The following is a 21,529-nucleotide window of genomic DNA, read 5'->3' as shown; positions in this document are numbered from 1 at the left end:
TTCTTGATTTTTAGTTTCTTTTTTCTTTTAGTTTTTTAAAAAAATATGTTTTGTATATTAGCTCTCTATTGGATGGGCACTTGGTATCTTTTCCCATTCTGTTTTTGCCACTTTATCTGAATGAAGATGTACTTTGCCTTAAAGAAACTTTTCAGTTTCATGAGGTCTTCTTTTTAATTGTCGATCTTAGTGCCTGTGCTATTGGTATTCTGTTCAGAAATTCTTTTCTTTGCCTGTGAGTTCAAGGCTATTCAACACTATATATTTAGTATATTCAGCCTTATGCTGAGGCCATTGATCCATCTGGAGTTTTGTGCATGGTGATCAGTATGGATCTATTTGCATTCTTCTACATTCAGACATCCAGTTTAACCAGCATCATTTGCTGACAATGTTGTCTATTTTCCTGTATGTGTTTTTGGATTCTTCATCAAAAATCAGGTCTCCATAGATTGGTGGACTTATTTCTGGGTCTTAATTCTATTCCATTGATCAGGCAGTTGTATAATTTCTATCTTTAAAAATTGAACATGATATTCTCTTAAGTAAGTAATTATTTTACATTTATGGTGACTATCTAGTATTCACTGAGTTTCTGGTTGACATCTTATGAACTTCTTGACAAATACATAATGTTGTAATTTCTGTTAATATCCAGATGATAACTGCTGAAAAAACCCACAGAAATATAAAGACCTTGGTCAAGGTGGTAATTGATTCAACTTGTTGGTGTCTTGCATATTGCTGTTCATTCCTAACCACACACAGTACTGCTCTGTAGAAGTTGGGTCTGTCAAATGCATACTTACATTTTTTTATTCAGTAAGTGAATATTGGACATAATTTGTTTTCTTATATAATTGTAATATGAGGTTAAAATGCTTTTTTGTAGTTTTTAGTTTCTACCCACTTTCCTACCAGAACTAGAATTTCAAACCTTTTATAGACGTTACTGAAGCTGTGCTATATGCTAGCTTTCTTTCATAGATCAGATCTTGAGTAAGAAACTGACAGTAAGATGTTCCATCTATGCTAAACGGGGATGAACATGTGCTGTGCTTTCAGAGCCCAAACTTTCTGAGATATTTCTTTGGTATCTCACTTGCTGGGTTAGGCTCAGTCCCACTTCCTCACTTACAGAACAGGGATAATATACTGACCTATGGTGAATGCTGTGTTAGAAATGGTGCCTTCCCAAGCACAATTCACAGAACATTGTATTATTGTATTTTGCCAACAAATAGCAGGCAGTTGGGTCATTCCTTAGTTATTTCCAGGGTGTTAGAGGTTTCTGAGTTCATCTTTCCCCAGGTTTCCTAATTACCAACAGGAAAATGGGAATTCAGGGTTCCTTTTAAGAAATGATTCTTATGTCTACATTTGAAAAATGATTTATGTTTTCAAATCAGGGAAAGAGGTTTTATGTAGCATCTTTCTTTTAAATAAAAATTCAGAACATATTGTCTGAACTGGAAGTGTCTCAGAGGTCTAGGATGTATAACTGCTGTCTGTGTGACGCTCTCAGTATTCTCTTGGGTGTGGTGGGGCCTTCTGCATTTTATTCACCAGTCTTTTATTCCAGGCATCACAATGTTGTCTAGACTTTCTTGTGTGAATTCCATTCAGAGGAGATGGAAAATCCATGTATTAAATTTAAGCATTGCTCTCTCCTTCCCTTGAAGGAACAAACTGATGGAGAAAGAGTTATAGCAAAGTATTGGTGTAGGGAGATGCTCACGGGTTCTGAGGAGAACTAGAAGTCAGTATGACTAACAACATAGACAAAGCAAAAGTTGTCTGCTTACCCAAAACGAGTAGAGTCTGATATATTGAAAAATCTTATATTAGATTATTATATATTGATATCTAGAGTATCAAGTAAATGAAGGGTGGTCCCTTGTCCTTATGGAACTTACTTGGTTGGGTCATAGGCTACATTCAAGGACTTGATTCAGAACATTTTCCCCTTATCTGTCCCTGTTAACTCTTGTCTTTATTCCTTAAATTTCCAGCCCCATTCTATACCAGGATCCATGGAAACATTCACTGTGGGCTTCTTTGTAAGGGAGACCAGCAGCCCTCGCTCACTGAAGTGCTTTAGGGATGTGTGACTGAGCTCTCTGGGTCAGACCCAGCCCTCAGTGGGCTATGCAGAGTTTTCACTCTTCCTGTCTAGTGATACTCTCAGATGTCCTATTTGCTTTATCCTTGTCACCAAGAGTGGCATTTTGTTTTAATGCATTGGCCACTGTAGGCAGCAAAATGTTGATGAATACATCAAAATTTTTCAAGTTACCACATGCCTCATCTGTCTTCTGGGACCTTACATTTGAGGACCCAGTGATTCTATACTAAGTTCACACATTATTGGTTCATTGTGGATCCTTGCTCTAAATATTTTAATGGATAACAAAGATTCAATTTCAATAGACAATCATTATTTGTGAGTCAGTTTTGTCAGGTAACATGAACACATTGCAGGATTAGTTTGGGGGTGAGAATTCTGAAAGTGGGCATCTTAAATCCATGCTCACATATTCTCCTTCCCATGCTTGCTTTATTTCATGCCCATTGCCCCCTTGTTTCTTCCTCCAATATCTAATGTTCTTTTATCTTTCCCAAGTCCATAAATTCAACTAACTTAGGGGAAACAGCCCTGACTGGGAGATTTAGTTTAGTATAGTATGTCAATGGCTACCTATGTTGTAAGGTGGGTTCCAAAGATGTAGCTAGTAGATGCCTGATCCTTAGAAGGAATACAGTAAAACAAGAATTCCTTACTCTCGTGCCGCTGCGTGCCAATTTATAGATTGTGGATTCTTCTTAGTGGCTGTCTTTAAAGTCAAGATTTTGTATTGTGCCATAGTACCATACTATAACAGAGAAACAAATGTGCATATGTTTTGTAGACTAATTTGGATTTACATCCAAACTTCACAATTGCCTGGCTTTTGACTCAGGCTCTTCCTGAATCTCAGTTTCCTTATCAGTGGTGTATAATTGTCAGGGATGTTATGTTGAAAAAAATAACATAAACTATAGTATTATAAGTTAGAGTATAAATCCTAAATTTGGGCAAAAGCAGCATATGGAAGGTGGTGAATGCATTATAAAGGGACAGAAGATAAAATCAAGACATTTTATATGATAACAACTTTGTTAAAAGTTCTTATGGAAATCCAGAGTTATTTGGGAATATGTCCTAATTTTAAGTGAGCCAAATATAGTTTTAGAAACATGTTCATGGTCTTAAGTACAGCAACAAAGTGTAAATGTTCATGATTGAATATACTTTTTAAAATTAAAAATAATTGAATTACCTAAGTGCATTGGAGAAATGATTTTAGTTCTTAAAATATAATAAATATGGACAGGCTCAGGGATAGATTTTATTGCAAAGTGTGGTTTAGCTTTTTGAGGTGGCTCTTTCCATTATGCCCCTCTCCTGTCTGATGTCTTACAATTCTCTTTTTTACCCACAGATTTACCAATAAAGAGATATAGAGAATATGAGCTGGTGACACCAGTTAGCACAAACCTAAAAGGACACTATCTTTCCCATATTCTTTCTGCAAATCACAAAAAGAGGTCACCTAGGGATGTGTCGTCTAACTCAGAGCAATTGTTCTTCAACGTCACTGCATTTGGAAGAGATTTTCATCTTCGACTAAAGCCCAACACTCGCTTCCTAGCTCCTGGGGCTGTTGTGGAATGGCATGAGACAGCTCTGGTGCCTGGGAATACAACTGACCCCGGAAAGAGCCATCAACACGGAAATGCTTCGGAAAGAATCTGGAGATCAGAGCCTCTGCAGACTAGCTGTGCTTATGTTGGTGACATCATGGACATTCCAGGAACCTCTGTTGCCATTAGCAACTGTGATGGTCTGGTAAGACTCATTTCCTTTCCTGTGTGTGTGCACATGGGAGTGTGCAGGTGTTGGCATTCAGTGTGTCCTCAGCATCCCAAGGTAGAGGTGGAAAGGAAACCCAACTCGTAGGCAGCTTGGTGGGTGGGGCAGGCGCCTTCTGCCCTGCAACTGTTATAGCTTATGTATACTGCCTTGTCCATCTTACAACCTTCTGGGTTTCCTGAGTCTTCCAGGAACTTTGTTCCTTTGGGAGGACGTGACTAATCAAAGGTGACTAATAATTGATAAAGTATAGTGTCCTTCTTGCTAGGTTATCATATTTCTAGGTTAGAAACACTGAGCTACCCAGCCCCAGAATTGTCCCTACTCTTTGTAGATTTCCAGAACAAACTTGTGCTTCGGTAGACAACCCCTTTCCCCACATTGTCTTCTCAACTCTGGCCACAATTCTGTCAGTAGAGGTTGTTCTGGCTACCCCTAAGATGACCATGGCTCCCATCCCTGTCATGCCTGCAGCATAGACAGCCTTTGATGGCCTGTGGCAGGATGGGTTGGCTTGCTTCACCTTCTAACTTTACTCTCTGAAGTGAGTTCAGGGGAAGACGTCATGATAGTGGCAGGTAGTTTACACTGGCATGGGGAAACACTGCTGCTGGAAGCCCTAGATGACAATTTCTTTTCTCCGCAGAGTCCTGCCATGTGCTATCTCACACCACTAAATTACTCACTTGAGTAGTGACAGCTCATACTGATTTTTGTGCTTTGTAAGTTTACCAAAATACAGGGGTATTTGATATACTCTTATATCGTGAGCTTTAAGTTAAGTTTTCTAGACTTACTAACACACTGTTGCCTTATTAATTCACGTGGTTTGTTAGCAGGGGAAACTGGTCAGGAGGGAGGAAATGGGTAAGTTAATTGCTTTTCTGGGTTACTGGAGGTCAGTGATTTCCCTCTGGGCTGCTTTTAAGATCAAGGGAGATTATCAAGCACTAAGGTTTTCCACATTTAAAAAAATACTTCTGAATTCTGATGAAAGTATTAGGTTTTATCTAGTAAAAAATGGCATGTAAAAAAGATAAACAGGAAAAGTATGACTGAAAAAGATGGGGGGTGTTCTTTCTCCTCTTCCTTTTTGCCCTTGAACCTTTGCTTCTCTGAGGGTTAGAGCAGGGAACCGTCATAGCATCAGGGGCTCCTGGACGCTAGGGTTAACGGTTTAGTAATGATGGATGGATGTATTTTTCAAAAATATTAGATAGTCACATCTGGTGAATATCACAGGCATTTTATCCTTGTTGGATCTTTGGGCAGGACCAAATGAACTGTGTGGGCAGTTGCCAACTTCTAACAAAAACATCCTCAGGGCTTCTGCTTTGAGATCTGGTCCCTTCCAACACATGCCGTTGCATTGCTTGCCTCAGTAAGTCTGGTTGCAGAGGCACATTTTTAACCAAGTCTGTTTTCGAAAGACTCCGACAGTGTGCATGTGATTGAGACCATTTGGTAATTGTAGATTCAGCTCAATCTGGTAAGTGAAATGTTTGGCCCTAAAAATAGGCACGGCCATGTAGCCACTGGCAGGGTACTTGGAGAAGCTGGTTGGTGGGGACTGACCTTTAAGATCCTGAGGGTGGACATCTGCTTCTGGGAGCTGAAGCTGTTCTCTCTAGGCCAGAGCCATCTTACTGTTTTCTTCCACAGAGATTCTTGTGGAAGTGGCTGTGTCTCACTGATGGGCAGAGGGGAGGACCATGCCTTTCTGGTTTACGTACTGACTTTCGAGGTCGTAGAAACTCTGAGGAAGAGAAGACATGAGGCCGTTTTCATATGATTCTCAGTGTATAGAGGGAGATAAAAAAAGAAAGTGGCATGCGATTGGTAAAAGTCCCCCATTTATTTCATCTATGAGACCATCACTTTTGCAAGCTTGCTTGTTAAACTATGGCTTGCTTGATCCTTCTGTGCCCCATAGTCTAGTTTTGTGTGACCTATGCCAGGTTTGAGCCTTCACCCACGTCATCCACCTTGTCCTCCCTTTTCATGCAGTGAGGCAGCCAGTTTGTACATATTTAAAAAGTAATGGGTTAGCTCATCATTTAATCATTATTATAGCTCATGCCACTTAATAACTGATGTAGTTTCTTGAAGGTACTGAGAAATGCGTAAGTGACTGTGAAAACAGTAGTCAGAGCCCCTTCCATTACTTTTGGGAAAATTATACTTGAAACAAGAAGAAAAGAAACATCATGGAGGTGACACGATGCCCTGTGGGGGGGCTCTACTTTGAAACCACAGATTTTCTGTAACTAAGCCTACCCTCAAGAGTCCCTTAAGCTTGGTGATTATTGTACCAATTAATCTAATTGTAGAAACCCTGATCCAAGTTAGGACAGCAGTGAAACACTCACGAATGCCAGGCTCTGTGCATTTGATGCATGGGGTGAATATTGAAGTAGGCCAGGCTTAGCCTTTGTCTTCAGTGAGAACTGGAAATAAGGTATGCAAAATCATAATCAAAGAATCAGGCTGATAGCAAGGATGCTACAAGATGAGAGTTGGGGAACTGTGAGAGTTTAGATGATGGAAAGATTATTCCTGCCTTGGATAATGGTAGTCTTGATGGCAAAGCTGTACTCTGATGTTGGAGAACTGAGATGAATGTGTATGTTAGAATAATCAAGGGTGAAGGAAAGGAAGGGGTGGGAAGAACTGTAAACCTCTAGGGTCACATGATTGGGGAGAGCTTGAGAAGGTTGATTTCATGAGGTTTGTAGCCCATGCAACAAAAGTGTGGGAGAGTCCCTGTAGAGCAGGTCCATCATTACCTGAATATAGGACAAGGATGATAGATTATGAAGGGAAGGAAGAGAGAAAAGGAAGGCCAACTCACAGACGATGCTCAGATGCATGGCTGATGCTGTCAGCGTTACCTGGATGTTCAGGATGACGACAGGGCAAAGATTGATGGAGCTTATTTTTCCTCATAGAATGTGTCCTGGAGGCCCGTGGACTTTGTTGTTGGTATTTAGACAGGTTCATACAAACAGTAATTTCTTTTTCTAGAGTTCCTGGAATTTTCTATGAGAAGGATGGAACTTGCTTTTGGAGAATCAGAGTCAATTCCCCAAATCTCAGGCTCCCCAACCTTTAAATCTGAGGAGACAAATTATATTCTTTATGAAGATTTATATTAGTTTGGTTTCTTCCATCTGGTATGTTCCCCACAATTTCTTGTCTGTTTACAATCTGATCAGGTTTCTTCATTCTGTTTCTAAAGGGCATTTCTAATGCCTTTTAGAGATTTCTGCTTTCACACAGAAAGTAAAATACAGATGAAGATAATATAATTTTATCTAATCAATGTCACTAAACTCTTGAGGGTAAACCAATAATTCCTGTACTAATAAGGGAGTTGATATTCATTCATAGTTTATGTTATAGTATCTAGTCTCTATAGGTATGTATAGGTATGTTCATATAAGAAATATGTATTTCTACACATTTATGTATACATATATGTATATTTATTAACACATATCACATAATTAGGAAAGTCAGCCATACATGGCATCATTTTCAGTCAAGAGAAATGTAACTAAATTTAAAGATGCATTGTTAAATTATAATTGCATAAAATTAACTATAGCACATATTGTATACTGCCAGAAGAGTTTTGCGGTCATTTCCTGTTGTACTTGCAGTGAGCTGGAATGCTACCAGTTTCGCTCCTAAAAATTGATGGGATGCTAATTCTTGTCCTTAATCAGTCTGTGTCCTTCATCATTGGAAAGTATCAGGAAAAAAGTATATCTCATGAGAGCCTGTCTCAAAATAAAAGTTTAAGAGGGAATTTAGCTTGATGAAAGGTTATTGCCTATTGTATGTGTAGCCTGGGTTCAGTTATAGTAGTTCAGAAGAGAGAAAACGAACCCTCCAGGTTCTTTTGTATTTTTTTTTACCATATTTAATATGTGATAACTGACTATTATTGGTAAATTTCCAGTCATTTGAAAACTACCAGTAGTTAAGTTTTTGTGGAGTTGATTGTACATGAGAATTCTCTCTCTCTCTCTCTCTCTCCTTCTCCCTCTCCCTCTCTCCTTTTTTTGGTGTATCATGACATTGAACCTAGTGTCTTATATATTTTAGGCAGGTACCCAGTCGCTGAGCTACATCTCCAGCCCCATGAAACTTTTCAGTTGTTTAGAGAATAGCATCCTTTATCCCTGCGTTCAAGTGTCAACTGTAGCTGCATGTTGTTTTCATTTTCTCACTCATCCTCTGGCTGACTATTCTATGCATTTTTATGGCCTGTTATTCCTTATGGAGATATTTATGATTATTAAATATGTTTTTATTAATGGACATATTCCTTTGTCTCTTGAAACTTGTTTTATAAAATCTGTTTTGCTTAAAGTTGATATATGGGATGGGCTTTCCTTTTAATTAACTTATGTCTCAGAACCTAAAGTGATTTTTTTATAAACACTGTATAGTAGAATTATTGTTTTATTTTATTATATATGTTTTCTTTCACTCTATATTGCCTGAGATTTTTCAAATGACTATTGTTTTTTTGCGACAAATATCAGGGGGTTTTGTGATGAAGTGAATGGTCTATCCGAGGCCCTCTTCCATTTTGTTTTCCGTCTTTCTCTAAAGGGACTAATGAATTCTCCTAGGTCTTACCTGTAGAATATTGGAATTCGTAGATGAGACCCAGAGTCTCAGGTCTGAGTAAGCTAAGAGGGCAGTCTGCATGCCTAACCTTTAGCAAGCGAGAACTCGCCGTGAATGAGGAATCCATTGTGGTGTCTGTGGAGAAGGCCCTGAGAAACAAAGAACTCTGTGTGTGGTGTTTATTTGAGTCATAATAGACGGTGAAGGGCTTGCTAGGGTATTTCCTAAACTCTTTAAATTGGATAGAAATTCCCTATGATGTAGTAAAGATCAACACCCACACACATTGTTATCTGGTGAACGATATATCCACTCAGCTGCTTCTTATCCTGAAATCTTTACTCATATCACTGAATGTGACTGTGTTTGGAGAAAGGACATTTTAGGTGATTAAGAAAAACTGTGGTCATTAGAGTGGGCCTTAATTCACTGCTCTGAAAAGAGGAAGTGATTTCAGACAAAGACAAGCCAAGAGGCAAGAGCATGACAGGATATGGAGATGAGAAGGTGTCTCTACTAGCCAAGGAGAAAGGCCCCAGGAGAACTACCAAGCTTCATGGGGCGGAGCTTCCAGGCTCCAGAACTCATTCATGAATTCCTGCTGCTTAAACATCCTATGGCAGTCGGATTAGGAGTTCCCAGAACTCTGAGTTATGTTGCAAAAGCAGTGTACCACTGACACGATTCTTTTTAAAATAACTAGTTTATCCTTTGACAATTTCAGCCCTGTGTATAATACATTTTGTTTATATTCCTGCCCTCCTTGTTAACCCTCTTTCACCTCATCACCTTTTGGGTTTGTGACCTGGTTTGCCCATCAGTTTGTAACATCTACATCTACTTGTTCTGCACCTATACAATACTGGGCCTACCCATATTCAGTTATGGTTTGGAGGGCTGGGGGTTTTTGGGCTTGATCCCTCCCTGATAACTTACTCATCCTCCCTTGGATAGCCTACACCATGTAGGCAGCCCTGGTTGTGTATTTTCTTTAAAAATAACCTATTTTATGTGTATGTGTGCTTTGGCTGCATGTATGCCCCGTGCACCATTGTGTACACATTGGCAGAAGAGGGTGTTGGATCCTCTGAGACTGAAATCATGGTTGTGAACCACCATGCACGGGTGGGGATATAACCTGAGTTCTCTGAAAGCACAGCCAGGACTCTGAACCACCGAGCCATTTCTCCAGTCCATATTTTCCTTTTGAAAATACATTTTGTCCATCTCTGTCTTGATTGGAGAATTGAGCCCATTTACATCTCAATTAATTACTGACAAAGAAAGGTCTTAATTTTGATGTGTAGTTTCAAGTAGTTGATAGCAATTTCTTGTCTCTCATTTCCTATATTATTATTTTCCTTTATTTTTTTGCAACAAAACATTTTAATTCTTTTATCATCATTTTTTTGTATATATTCTTTAGCTGTATTCTTTGTGGCTATGTTGGAATTATATTTAGCATCTTATAGTGATAGCTTCTTGTTCTGAACCTAGTTTTTTTTCCTAGCTTAACTTTTAACTTTACTTAGAATTTTTTTTTGTTAAAAATGACAACTGGCTGTCAGAAATGTATATTTACTGTATTAAACTTATTATAACAGTGTTAAAATATAAAGACTCTGCTCTTTTAGTAGCTCTGTCTCTTCTTTCAATTATGGATGTCATAAAATTTTATATTTGTGAGTTTTGTGTCTAAAAATTTAAACCAAAATATTTAACTCCTTAATCTGTTTTAAAACTGTTTTATTAAACTTTTAAAAAATTAAAATATAACTTTTCCTCCTGCCTTCCCCTCCAATACCACCCATGCCCTCCCAAGACCCTTCCTTGTGACTCCCCAGTTCCCTCTCAAATCAATGGCCTCTCATTCACCATCTGTTATTGCTACCCATATATTTACGTGCATAAATATATAAATAAACCTGAATCTGTTTAACGTGGTTTGTGTATATATGATTTCAGGGCTGACCACTTTGTTTTGACTAACCAGAGTCTTATCCCTGGGAGAGACTAATTCTCTCTTGCTCTCTCTCTCAGCAGTCATTAGATGTCTGTAGTTCTTTGTCTAGGGACAGGGCCCTGTGAGGTTCCTCAGTTCTGTGTCAACATGTCCATTGATATTATCAATGCTCAGGTTTTGTTTAGCTAATCGTATTGTTAACATATCACAGACCAAGCTTTCTGACATTTCTAGAAGACAGATTCTCACACAGACTTGAGGTCTTTTAGCTCTTACAACCTTTCTGCCTCCAAGCCCCCCTTTAAATTCTCAGAGCTTCAGTGCAGGAGTTGTGCTCTAGGTGTATCACGTGGTGCTGGGCTCTCTATGATCCTGCATTGTCATCTGTTGTGGTTTTCTGTAATTGTCTCCTTTTGCTGTAAAGAGAAGGTCTTTGAATGAGGGATGAGAACTACACTTATCTGTGGTTATACAGGTAGGTTTTAGCATACAATTAGGAATCATGCATGTCTAGTAGTCAGGACAGTAGTAAGTTCTCTTCTAAGATTTGTAACCTTGATAGGCCTGGATAAATGACTAGGTCTCAATACCAGTCATGATTTTGCTCTTATTGAATAGACCTTAAGTGTAGTTAGACAACTGTTGGTGACTGCCAAGCTATGAGTGACGATATTGCACCTTTAGAGATAACTTGTCATGCTGGTCATTATTACAGTTCATTGGCATCATGGTTATGACTATTGATTGCTTCTCTCTCTTGACACTTACATAGTACTTTCCGGTAGTATAAAAAATAGATTGTAGGAAGGCTTTCAAGTTAGATCCAGCTTGAATATTAGGAGTCCTGCGTTTGAAGTGTGTGGTGTCTTTATCAATAGGTCTTATCTTCACCTCCAAGAGGCAGCCATAAGCAAAAGCAGTAGCTGTTTTGAGATTTATTGTTATGAGAGTCACTTAGACTACCTTGACTAACAATTTAAATAGAAATTTTTCATGCCTGTTACTGGGGTTTTGTTGTCAGCCCAGTGGAATAGCTTCACACACATACACACACACACACACACACACACACACACACACACACACTCTCCTATCTATGAATAATGTGGATACCCATACACTTGTATGTTTCTTAAATCATGTTGTAAGTCAAAGTAAGTTTATATACCATTATCAAAAAATACTAGCATTTTATTTTTTACTTATTTTATGTGCATTGGTGTGAAGGTGTCAGATCTTGTGGAACTGCATTTTCAGACAGTTGTGAGCTTCCATGTGGGTGCTGGGAATTGAACCCCTGTCCTCTGGAAGAGCAATCAGCGCTCTTAACTGCTGAGCCATATCTCCAGCCCAAATACTAGCCTTTGTAATGTTCCAATATTGAACTTACTTTTATGAGGTCTTTTTATTCATATGATTTCAGCTAGATGCCTATTATTCTTTTATTTCAACCTGTGTCACTGTTGGCATTTTTTGCAAATGGATTCTAATGGTAACACATTCTCTTAGGTTTTGTTCATCTCAGAAAATCTTAACTTCTTCCTCAAATTTGAAAGGCATTTTTTTTCTGGATAGTGTTTTTGGGTGATTTTTTCTTTTTAATGTTTTTATCAGCATATAATTGTACACAATAATGGGTTTCATTATTATATTTTTATACATGAACATAATTATCTCAATACTATTCATCTCCCCATTACTCTCTCTTGTCCACCCTGACTCTTGTTGCTCTCCCTTCTTTGTCCAAGTAGCCCCTCCTTTTGTACCATCATATCTTTGTTTGTTTGTGCCCCTATGACTTTGGCTATCACTGTGTACAGGAGCATGAATGAGCATTTGTTCAGGGGAATAGTAGCAGTTGCACCACTGAAAAGCTACTGCCCCCCACCAGTTACTCAGACATTATTTATTTTTTTTGACATTTTGATTTTGTCTGTCCCTGCCTTTTGTTCTCTAAAACTTTTTAGGAGAAGTAATGCAGATAAGCATACTGAGGCCCAGCTATGCAATTTCCTCTTGTCTCCACATCCTCCCTTTGATTTTTCTAGTAGATATGCCATCAATGCTTTTAGATATTACATCTTTTGGCTTTGTTTATATTCCTTGGAATGACCCATATTTTCTGTTTCTTAGTATTCCATGTGAGTTTTTTTCTTTTATGTTAGACATTTCAGGTGAATAATACATCAGTTCTAACCTGCTAAAACTTTGCTGGTGGGCCACAACCTCTTGGTGATATAGAGATTAATGGAGATGGGTTAAATTAAGATGTAAGAATTAGCCAATAAGAAGTTAGAGCTAATGGGCCAAGCAGTGATTTAAATAATATAGTTTCTGTGTGATTATATTGGGTCTAAACTCCTGGGTGGTAGGGAAATGAACTACCAGCTTCCTTACAACAAATTGGCACCCAACATGGGACCCAAACCCATGACCCTGAGATTAAGAGTCTCATGCTCTACTCTCTAAGATAGTGTGGGATTTCGTTTTAGTGTCCTTCTTCTGGCTCCAAAATGTGGGGCTATTTCAGGACTGTGCAGCGGGGAACAAACATGTGGCCTTCCTTGCAACAAAATGGTTGGAGGAAAATTCTTTTGTGAGTGGTCACAATTTTGGACTAGAATCAGACAAACCTGGACTGTATTTCCATTGCTTATTGTTCTTAGTACCCCCAACAAACCTTTTTTGAGTCTCTTTCCCTCAGTGAGGTGGGAAGGGTGCTTGTCCAATCAAGGCTTTGGAAGGGACGTCAGTGCAGCCCTGAACACCAAAGACTCTTACTCAAGAGCCTTTCTTTTTAACTGCTTAGGATTATTTATTTTAATATTTTCTTATTAATACTATTGTATTGATGATTAAGGATGAAAAACGAAAGGTAGTGTAATCACCCAACTCAGACTGTAAACATAGACTGCTCTGAAATAAAGACTTTAAGGAAAAAAATTCATTGTAAATTTCAGGTTACTTTTCCACATGATGCAGGCAGGCCTGTTTTAACAATTCCTCAGAGGGGCATGCTGAACTCTGTCAACCTGAAGACTTGAAGTACGGCAAAGCCACACTTCACATCTTACTCATTTTCCTCCCTTGCTATGTAGGACATTCTAATCTATGTTCTGTTTGGAGACGCCTTGTTCCATGAACTAGATTCTTCAGTTAGCAGAAGGAAGGTAACCGTGACAGCGTATCACATAACAGCAAAGCAGCCTCTGGTGCTGACAGGCTTCCTTTAGTGGTGTGATGTAGCCCAGGTCCTAGTGTCAGAGATGTCAATGAGGTAGAGGTTGTGATGTTGTTATTCCTTAAGGTTTATTGCAGGCGTGTATTTCAAGTTATGAATTGTAGTGTGAGATGTTTTTGAGATAGGAAGATTACTGTGACCTTGGATGTTACTACCTCCCTCCTTCCCTACCTTCTTCCTTCTTCCCTCTGTCTCTCCATCTCTGTCATCACTGTCTCTGTCTCTTTCTCTCTGTATGCACATGCAATGGAGGATAGAGTTCAGTGTTGGGTGTCTTTCATCAATCCTTCTCCACCTGGGTTTTGAAACAGCCTCTCACTGTACCTGGGTTCGCAGGGATTATGGGTGTGCACTAGGGATCCAAACTCAGATCCTTATGTTATATATCAAGCTCTTTATTGACTGAACCATTGCCCAGCTCCTGGGGGTCATATATTATGATTGTCTTCATTAGTCTATTTATTTTGTATCTCAGTGGTGGATAACAGTCTACCTTATCTTTATTTTTATCTCGTTTGCAGTCTTCTGTGACAAATAAAACCAAGCAAAAAACCCTGGCAAGGATTGTTCATTCTTTTTTATTTTTCTTTTCTCAGTTGTTTTATGATTATGGAAATAATGACAAGATTCTTGGTTTTCAAATATCAACATAAGATACTTCTTACAGTTAATTTATTTTCTTGTTTTGAGATTATAATTTAATTATAACATTTCTCCTGCTCTTTCCTCCCTCTAAACCCTCCCATATAACATACCTGCTCCCCTTCAAATTCGTGACCTTTTCCACTAATTATTATTGCATGCATATATGTAAAGTATAGATATATATTTTCCTGTTCAGTTTGTAGAATGTTGCTTATAGGTATGTTTTTGGGGCTGACTGTTTAGCAACTGTACAACCAACTAATGTGCTTTTCTCTTGGGAAGATCAAAGGGTATGAATTCTTGACCCCTCTGGATGCAATTTCAGATCACAGGAACACAGGTAGCAAGGGGCTATGCAGCTCCAACTATTGAGGGATTCAATTTTGAACTTGAATGACCCTATCAAAGTGGGCTCTTGGGGATGTAGCAAGCTTTTGTTTACCTAACAGGATTTTCTCATGCCAATTAAAAATGTAGGTAAATTCTGGCGTACTTCTCCATCCAGTGATTTCCTTCAGGTAGAAGATGTGTATGGGGCTAGAGGATCGTATTGTTCTCGCTCAGGTGTCATTTGACCATAGCAGGTCCCATCTTAAGGTAGGCTCTAGAGCATGTGACTTCTGAGAGACAAATAAGCTATACTTAATAGGAGAATTTGCAAGCATTAGCAAGGCAGGTCCAGCGGGAAACATTTTATTTAGCACTGCCCGTGAAAAGCAGCGCTTTCCATGTGGGGACTGGACTTTTAGGATAATACCTCCTTTTGGAAAAAATCAGGATATTTGATCTTACTGAGAGTGTGCCAGTATTTCAGGCTCTTCTAGCCAGCTTTGGACACTCCTTCAAGCCGCATACCTGGCTCTGAGGAGGTATTCACTGGTTGCCAGAGCAAGAGTGCAGCCCTAACTTAGCGATGTGTATCCAGATAAAGTTAAGTCACCATGAGATCTCTGTTTGGTCAGCTGCGCCTCATTGCTAACTTTGGCTTCAAGTATGGGACCACATCTACACTTAGAATATAAAGGTGGGCAAAGAATTTGAGCTATTTTGTTCCTAGCTCCCACCAGCTGATAGTAAGGTTTTCAGAGAAGGATCTCTCTTGGTAATCCATGCTTAGAAAAGCGTAGACAAGCGTTAAGCTATGAGAATGCTTTGAAATTGGCAGGGTTCCCATCCTATCATGCTGTTCTTCTTTTATGTACTTAAAACTAGGGTGTCAGTTAGATCGATGTGATTTTCGTGCACTTATTGAATCTTAATGTTTTGAAACATTTTATAAACCTGACAAATTACATGGTGAACTGCTTTTCCTACATTAATAAATAAATAGATTTTTATTTATTAATATTACCATCATTGTGTGGGTATGCATTGTCATGGTGTGCATATGGAAGAGAACTTGGGGGGATCAGTTTTCCTCTTCCACCTTTCCATAGGTTCCAGGGATCAAACTCAAGACTACAGGGCAAGCAGTTAACCTGCTGAGCCATCTCATTGGCCCTCATTTTCCCTACGTTTTAATCATTAAGAATATAAAATCGCTGGTTGGAGTCACAGTGGGTGCAGATGACACACTGTGTCTACTCTCTGATTATTCTTCCTGTGAAACAGTTAATCCCCGGTCTGTTGGGTCTGATGGCACAGTCACAGACATTTGCAATTGTCATGATGGATGAGTCTTTATGGTTTCGGGAAACTAAAGTTTGGAAATGTAACTATTAGCTTCCCAAGTTTCCTTCTAGGAGCAGAGTTCCATGGCTCGGGAGTTAGGTTTTGTGTTCTTTATCCTTACGGACAGTGCATTCCTGACCAAGGGAGAGATCCAAGCATCACACTGGCCCTTGCTAATGAGTAACGATGAGGGTTGGTTGTTTACTCATGGGCTTCAGTGGAAACTGTATGAATGAGTGTTTATATTTCCAGACTCTGAGATATGCTTACTTTCTAGCAACACATTACCCATTGTTTTGGGCGTGGTTTTTAGTATACTAAACATGAAAAGTTCTGTGTTCTTAAAGGCTCCAAGGAACCTGACTGCTACTGCTGTTCTTGAAAGTGTTTTAGCTTGACTCTGAATAAGATGAGGAAATAAAACTATTTTAAAGCACAAAATGTTTGTTATATAATTAGGTACAATGAACTGTCCCTCGGATGGGCTGTTAGGGACACAGCAGTCATCTCAGGGTAGCGATGTTGTGCCACTGTATGCAGGCATCCTGCTCTCAGGGATAGCTTCTCACATGCTGCATGTACTGGATGTACATGCAGACCAATGATCGTCCTTGCTTTCAAGGGCATTGTGACCTCAGGGAGGGCTTAGAAAGACAGATTTATAGGCCCTGCCCCAGAATGTCTTACTAAGTTCTACTAAGTCTACAGAGTATCCTTAAATTTCCATTGCTAATTCTTTGTCAGTGAGTACCAGACTGTGATACTTGATTGCTCCTCCTTTATAAGCCTTAGTGCTGGTTTTCCCTGGCCATTTTCATCAGGGTTCTCCAGAGGAACATATATGTATGTATTTATTAGAATGACTTACAGACTGTGGTCTAGCTCATGCAACAATGGCTGTCCACCAAAGGAAGGTCCAGGAATACAGAGTTGTTCAGTGCATGAGGCTGGATGTATTAGCTGCGCTTCAGTATACCCTGAAATCCTGAAGCAGTAGGCTCTAATTCCTTTAAAGAAATGGAATTGCAAGTGAGAGGAAGAACGAACAGGCAAAGAGAGCAGACTTCCTCCATCAATATCCTCTATATAGGCTGCCATCAGGAGTTATGGCCTAGGTTAAAGGGGGACCTTCCCACCTGAAAAGATCTAGGTTGAAGGTGTATCTTCTCACCTCAACAGAGCTGGATTAGAAGTGGGTCTTCCCACTTCACATGGTTTAATTAAGGAAAAGAAACCCTCACGGTGTAGCTGGCTGCTTAGTTAATTCCAGATATAGTCAAGTTGACAACAAAGAATAGCCATCACATCAGCTGACCTGCTTTCTCTTGTAGGAATTTCAGCTTTTTTTTTTGTGTGTGTGTGTGTGTGTCTGTACTGCTGTCTTGGGCCTTGCTTACTGCTGTTATAATTCCAGCCAGCTAGACTCAGCACCTGTCGGCTTTAGACTGGATTATGTATGTACAACTACAACTTCCTCTCAGTCCCCTTGGCTGGAAACTGCACATTCTTCGGAATCACATGAGTGCCATCTCCTGGGGCTGTGGCCAGGTTCTGGTAAAACACAGAAACTTGGTGAATGTGAACCAAGTCTTTTAACATGTCTTGAGCTTTGGCTTCCTCCTGTGATTCAGGCCAACATTTCCTGCTGGGGCTCTGAGGTGGTTCTTTGTGTTGTGTTAATGGCCATGAGTTCCTAAGAAGTGGCTGTGAGTTTCTGAAGTCGTATTGTTCCTACTGAGTGATGGCGGGTTGTGCCTGCTGTACCGCCATTCTTGAAACTGTCAATCATCTATGCTTTAGCAGTCTTGTCCTCTCAGATCCTTGTGTGTCAGCTCTGCAGTCTGTCCCATATCATGGCTTCTGACATGAGACAGAAACTCTGGGCTTTTCTCTTAACAACAGGCTTGGAATTAGGGACCAAGCCAGTGTCTAACTCCAAAACCAGCTCTATATATTTAGAAATATAAATACATATATATGTGTAAATATATTAAATGTATATTTGAGACACTTTTTACTCTGTTAATGATTGAAGCTTATTCTACATTCTTTTTTCTTAGCTCATCTCTCCTAGTAAATCTCTACTACATTTGATGTTTCTCTAGAACTTCTGATTTGAATCTCATTGCATCCCCAGGGCTCTAGCCTTATTAAAGCCATTGTAATCTATTCCCCGGATGTTCTAGGATCAGCTTTCCAGATCTTTCAGTCCATTGGTCCATTCTTGCCTTTCTCCATCTGTCACTGAGCTAAAATGCTGTCTGAATTTAACAAACTTCTGCCTGTTTATAAGTCCTTCAAGGGGCTTCCCAGTAAAATTAGACCAATTGCCATAATTTTAGGACTAAAATCCTAAGTCAATGGTTCCCATAACCACTGTCTTATACGTAATAAGCCTTTAAAAAATACGAGCTCTCCCTATCCACTCCTCTCCCACCTGAAGAGATACAGATCAAGTGGACCTGTGTAAACCCAGCACAAGTAGCATGAGAACCCAGCAGATGATTCCAGACTGCAGCTCAGTTTGAGATTTCCTTGTTCTCTTTAGGGGGCCTTGTGGTCACAGAATCCTCTGAAGAGTATCACCATGGAGTCACTGACTGGAATGGTCATGAGGGACCCAGATTTATACGTCTAACATAGTCTAGGGTAACACTGCAAGATTTGCTCTTCACCTGCTAGTGTGGTGCAATTATGCTTTTTTGATTTATACTTATATTTGGTCATTCTTGTTGTTTTGGTTTGTTTGTGTTTTATTTTGTAAACAATCTCCATTTCCCCTATCTGTGGCCTGCTATTTCTCTTCAGAATAGTCTTTTCTAGAATGCCAAGTAGAAAATCAAGACGCTAACACACATCACTGTGTATTGCATTGAGTTTTAAAGAGCGGTTTCTTGGCCTTTTGACTAAAGGTGAGAAGTCAGTCTGGTGGAGCAGTGGCTCCAACCTTCTTGTTGATGCTATTGTCACCTCAAATCTCTGGTGAAATTTGCTGGGGGCGGGGCTTGCAGAACCCTCTCCATGGTTCTCTGACAATGGTTGATAACAATGACTGTTCAACAAATTAATGTTAGCGGCCGTTGGTGTGAATTTTGGAGTTGATGATTGACTGCCATGGTGAGAGGTGAATTACAAAAACCTTTATTTGTTGCTTTTAGTTTTACCTGTATAAAATGCTCACAAAATGAAGACCTATGTGGAAACTTGAAATAGTTAAAGATTTAGAATCTCTAGCCGTTCGTGGGAATGCATGCCATCTACATTAGTAATATCTCAAAGCTCTGGCTTTCTTTCTTTTTTCTCTTTCACTTTTTGTTTCCTTTCCCATATGATTTCCCAAATTGCATCATCTTGACTTTAACCCACAACTGAGTTTAACATCGTGGTAGGTAAAGGCAGGGTTATACTAGTTTACTGCTATGAAGCAGTAGGAGCAGAGCAAGTCACCATGATAACCTGGATTTGTTTGTCTGTTTAAAAAACTTTAAAAACTTTATAAAAAGCATTATGCTGTGGCTTAATTCTTTAGAAGTAGTGCAATATGCTGAAATATTGACTTCTGAGTTAAGGCTGTCCCTATAGCAATCTGACAAGCGCTCCTGAATTCCAGGTTTCAGGAACCTTGACTGAATGAAACTTCCTGAATACACAGTCCCTCTCCCTTTGGTATATAAAACCATGCACTTGTAAGTCATGCTTTCTTTGCCTATTTCTCCTTGAAAGAATACAACAATGCCTCTCAAGGAAGAACAGAAATCCATACCTCTTCAGTGTCTTGGGCTGTACGACTGAGTTTCCTAAATTTTATTTATTTTTAAGTTTTTTAAATTAAAATATAGATAAATCATTTTTCCCTTTTCTTCTTCTAATCCTTCCCGTGTGTGCACCTCCATCCCTTTCTCTCTCAAGTTCATCACCTCTATTTTGTTAATTGTTACTACATATATGTATATGTTAATACATATATATGTATAGTTCTAACTGTGTAGATGCTATCTGTTCTGTCCATGTAAAATTATTTGTATTCATATTCTCTCAGGGTTGAAAAGTTGGTATTGCACAAGCAACTTGGGGGGCTCTTCCCTAGGGAAGACTGTTTCTCCCTCTTTTAGAATTTCTGAATTGCCTGTTGTTCTTTGTCTTGGGTTCCATGTGTTCTTCCCTCCATCTCTCCATGTTAGCATGTCTATTGGTGTTGTCCTTGTTCAGGTCTTGTTTAGGCAGTCATGTTTATTCCCTAACGTTTATCTTTTGGGCTAACTCTCAAGATTCGTCATGTTCTTGTGGCTGAATTTTTACCTTCCCTGCTTCTTGAGAGGGGAGAGCAGACCGACTGATACCTAGGCCAAGCTGGACTGAATCAGTCACTCAGCCACCTGTTCTGGAGTATCTAATCTGTGTTAGTGCCTTGAATGCTGCGGATGCCCCAGGCAGCAAACGTGGGTGTAGCGTTTACAGCCATGGGATTTGGATCATGGAAAACACTTCCAGGCTATGTCAGTCACTCAACGGAGTGAACATTGAAAAGGTGTCATAGTCCCATAAAGAAAGGGACACTACTTTATGATCTAACTTTATAATAATATAATTAATTTATACTCTAACTTTAAGTGACCTGAGCTGGGGGCCAGGCAAGGGTTCTCTGGAGAACGGCCAGTTTGCTGCTTTAAGTGTTCCCTGAAAATACTGCTTTTGTGAAGGAAGAGATCAGGGAGACATAGAACCAGCTTAGCAGCAATGGCTAAGGTAATGGGAGCTTTAGGAAAGCTCTCAGTTGTCAGAACTGACAGTAGATGCTATACTGCTAATGCTAGCTAAATGTATGAGCATCTTGCCAAGCATACATCTAGTCCTTGCAGAAATGGTCTCAGTCTTGTCAAAGTTCTGGTCTGTGCATGAGGAATCAAGGGAAGTGAGAATCTTAGCAGCTTTTCACAAAACTCCTGGTCACCTTCCCTCTGAGCCTGCACTTTTGATCATTATTTTATGCTGATGCCTGTGAAGTTTTTTTTAATATTCCACTTAGGGAACTTGAACTAAATATAGATACACATACGCACATCTCTATACTTGTATGCATTCCTTGCTTCTGTATACTTATAATGCATATAAAACTGTGTGTATCATTGTATAAAGTAACCCATATGGATATTTTAATATGTATAATATATATTACGTATCATTTCATTGTTTTTTTCAGACTAAAACTTGGGTTTGGGGGATGCAGGGAGCAGATTGAAGTGCCAGGCATTGTTGGTCTTTGTTTCCATACATTTAGTAATTCAGATATTTACTGTGTACCGGCTCTATGAGACATGCTGCTCTTCTTGGGTCTCTAATTGTTTAACTTCACACAGAGAGGATCTGAAATCAAGCACTTTGACTTTGAACAGAATCACTAGATGGGGTATACAGACGAGTGTTGGTGATTAGTAAAGGGAGCTGGGCTGTTGTC

General features: G+C 39.4%; 1 protein-coding gene across 2 annotated transcripts in view; it reads left to right on the top strand.

Moving 5' to 3' along the window:
* Adamts3 (ADAM metallopeptidase with thrombospondin type 1 motif 3) overlaps positions 1–21,529 on the top strand; it is a 229,977-nt gene that overhangs the window by 32,928 nt on the left and 175,520 nt on the right. For both annotated transcript variants that reach the window (XM_057772427.1, XM_057772428.1), the window contains exon 3: positions 3,483–3,889. In XM_057772427.1, coding sequence (XP_057628410.1) covers positions 3,483–3,889 — 407 coding nt within the window. The remainder of the gene's footprint in view (positions 1–3,482; positions 3,890–21,529) is intronic.

The sequence above is a fragment of the Chionomys nivalis genome, chromosome 6, assembly GCF_950005125.1.
Source record: "Chionomys nivalis chromosome 6, mChiNiv1.1, whole genome shotgun sequence".
Lineage (NCBI taxonomy): Eukaryota > Metazoa > Chordata > Mammalia > Rodentia > Cricetidae > Chionomys > Chionomys nivalis.
This window is presented reverse-complemented; position numbering and strand designations above follow the sequence as displayed.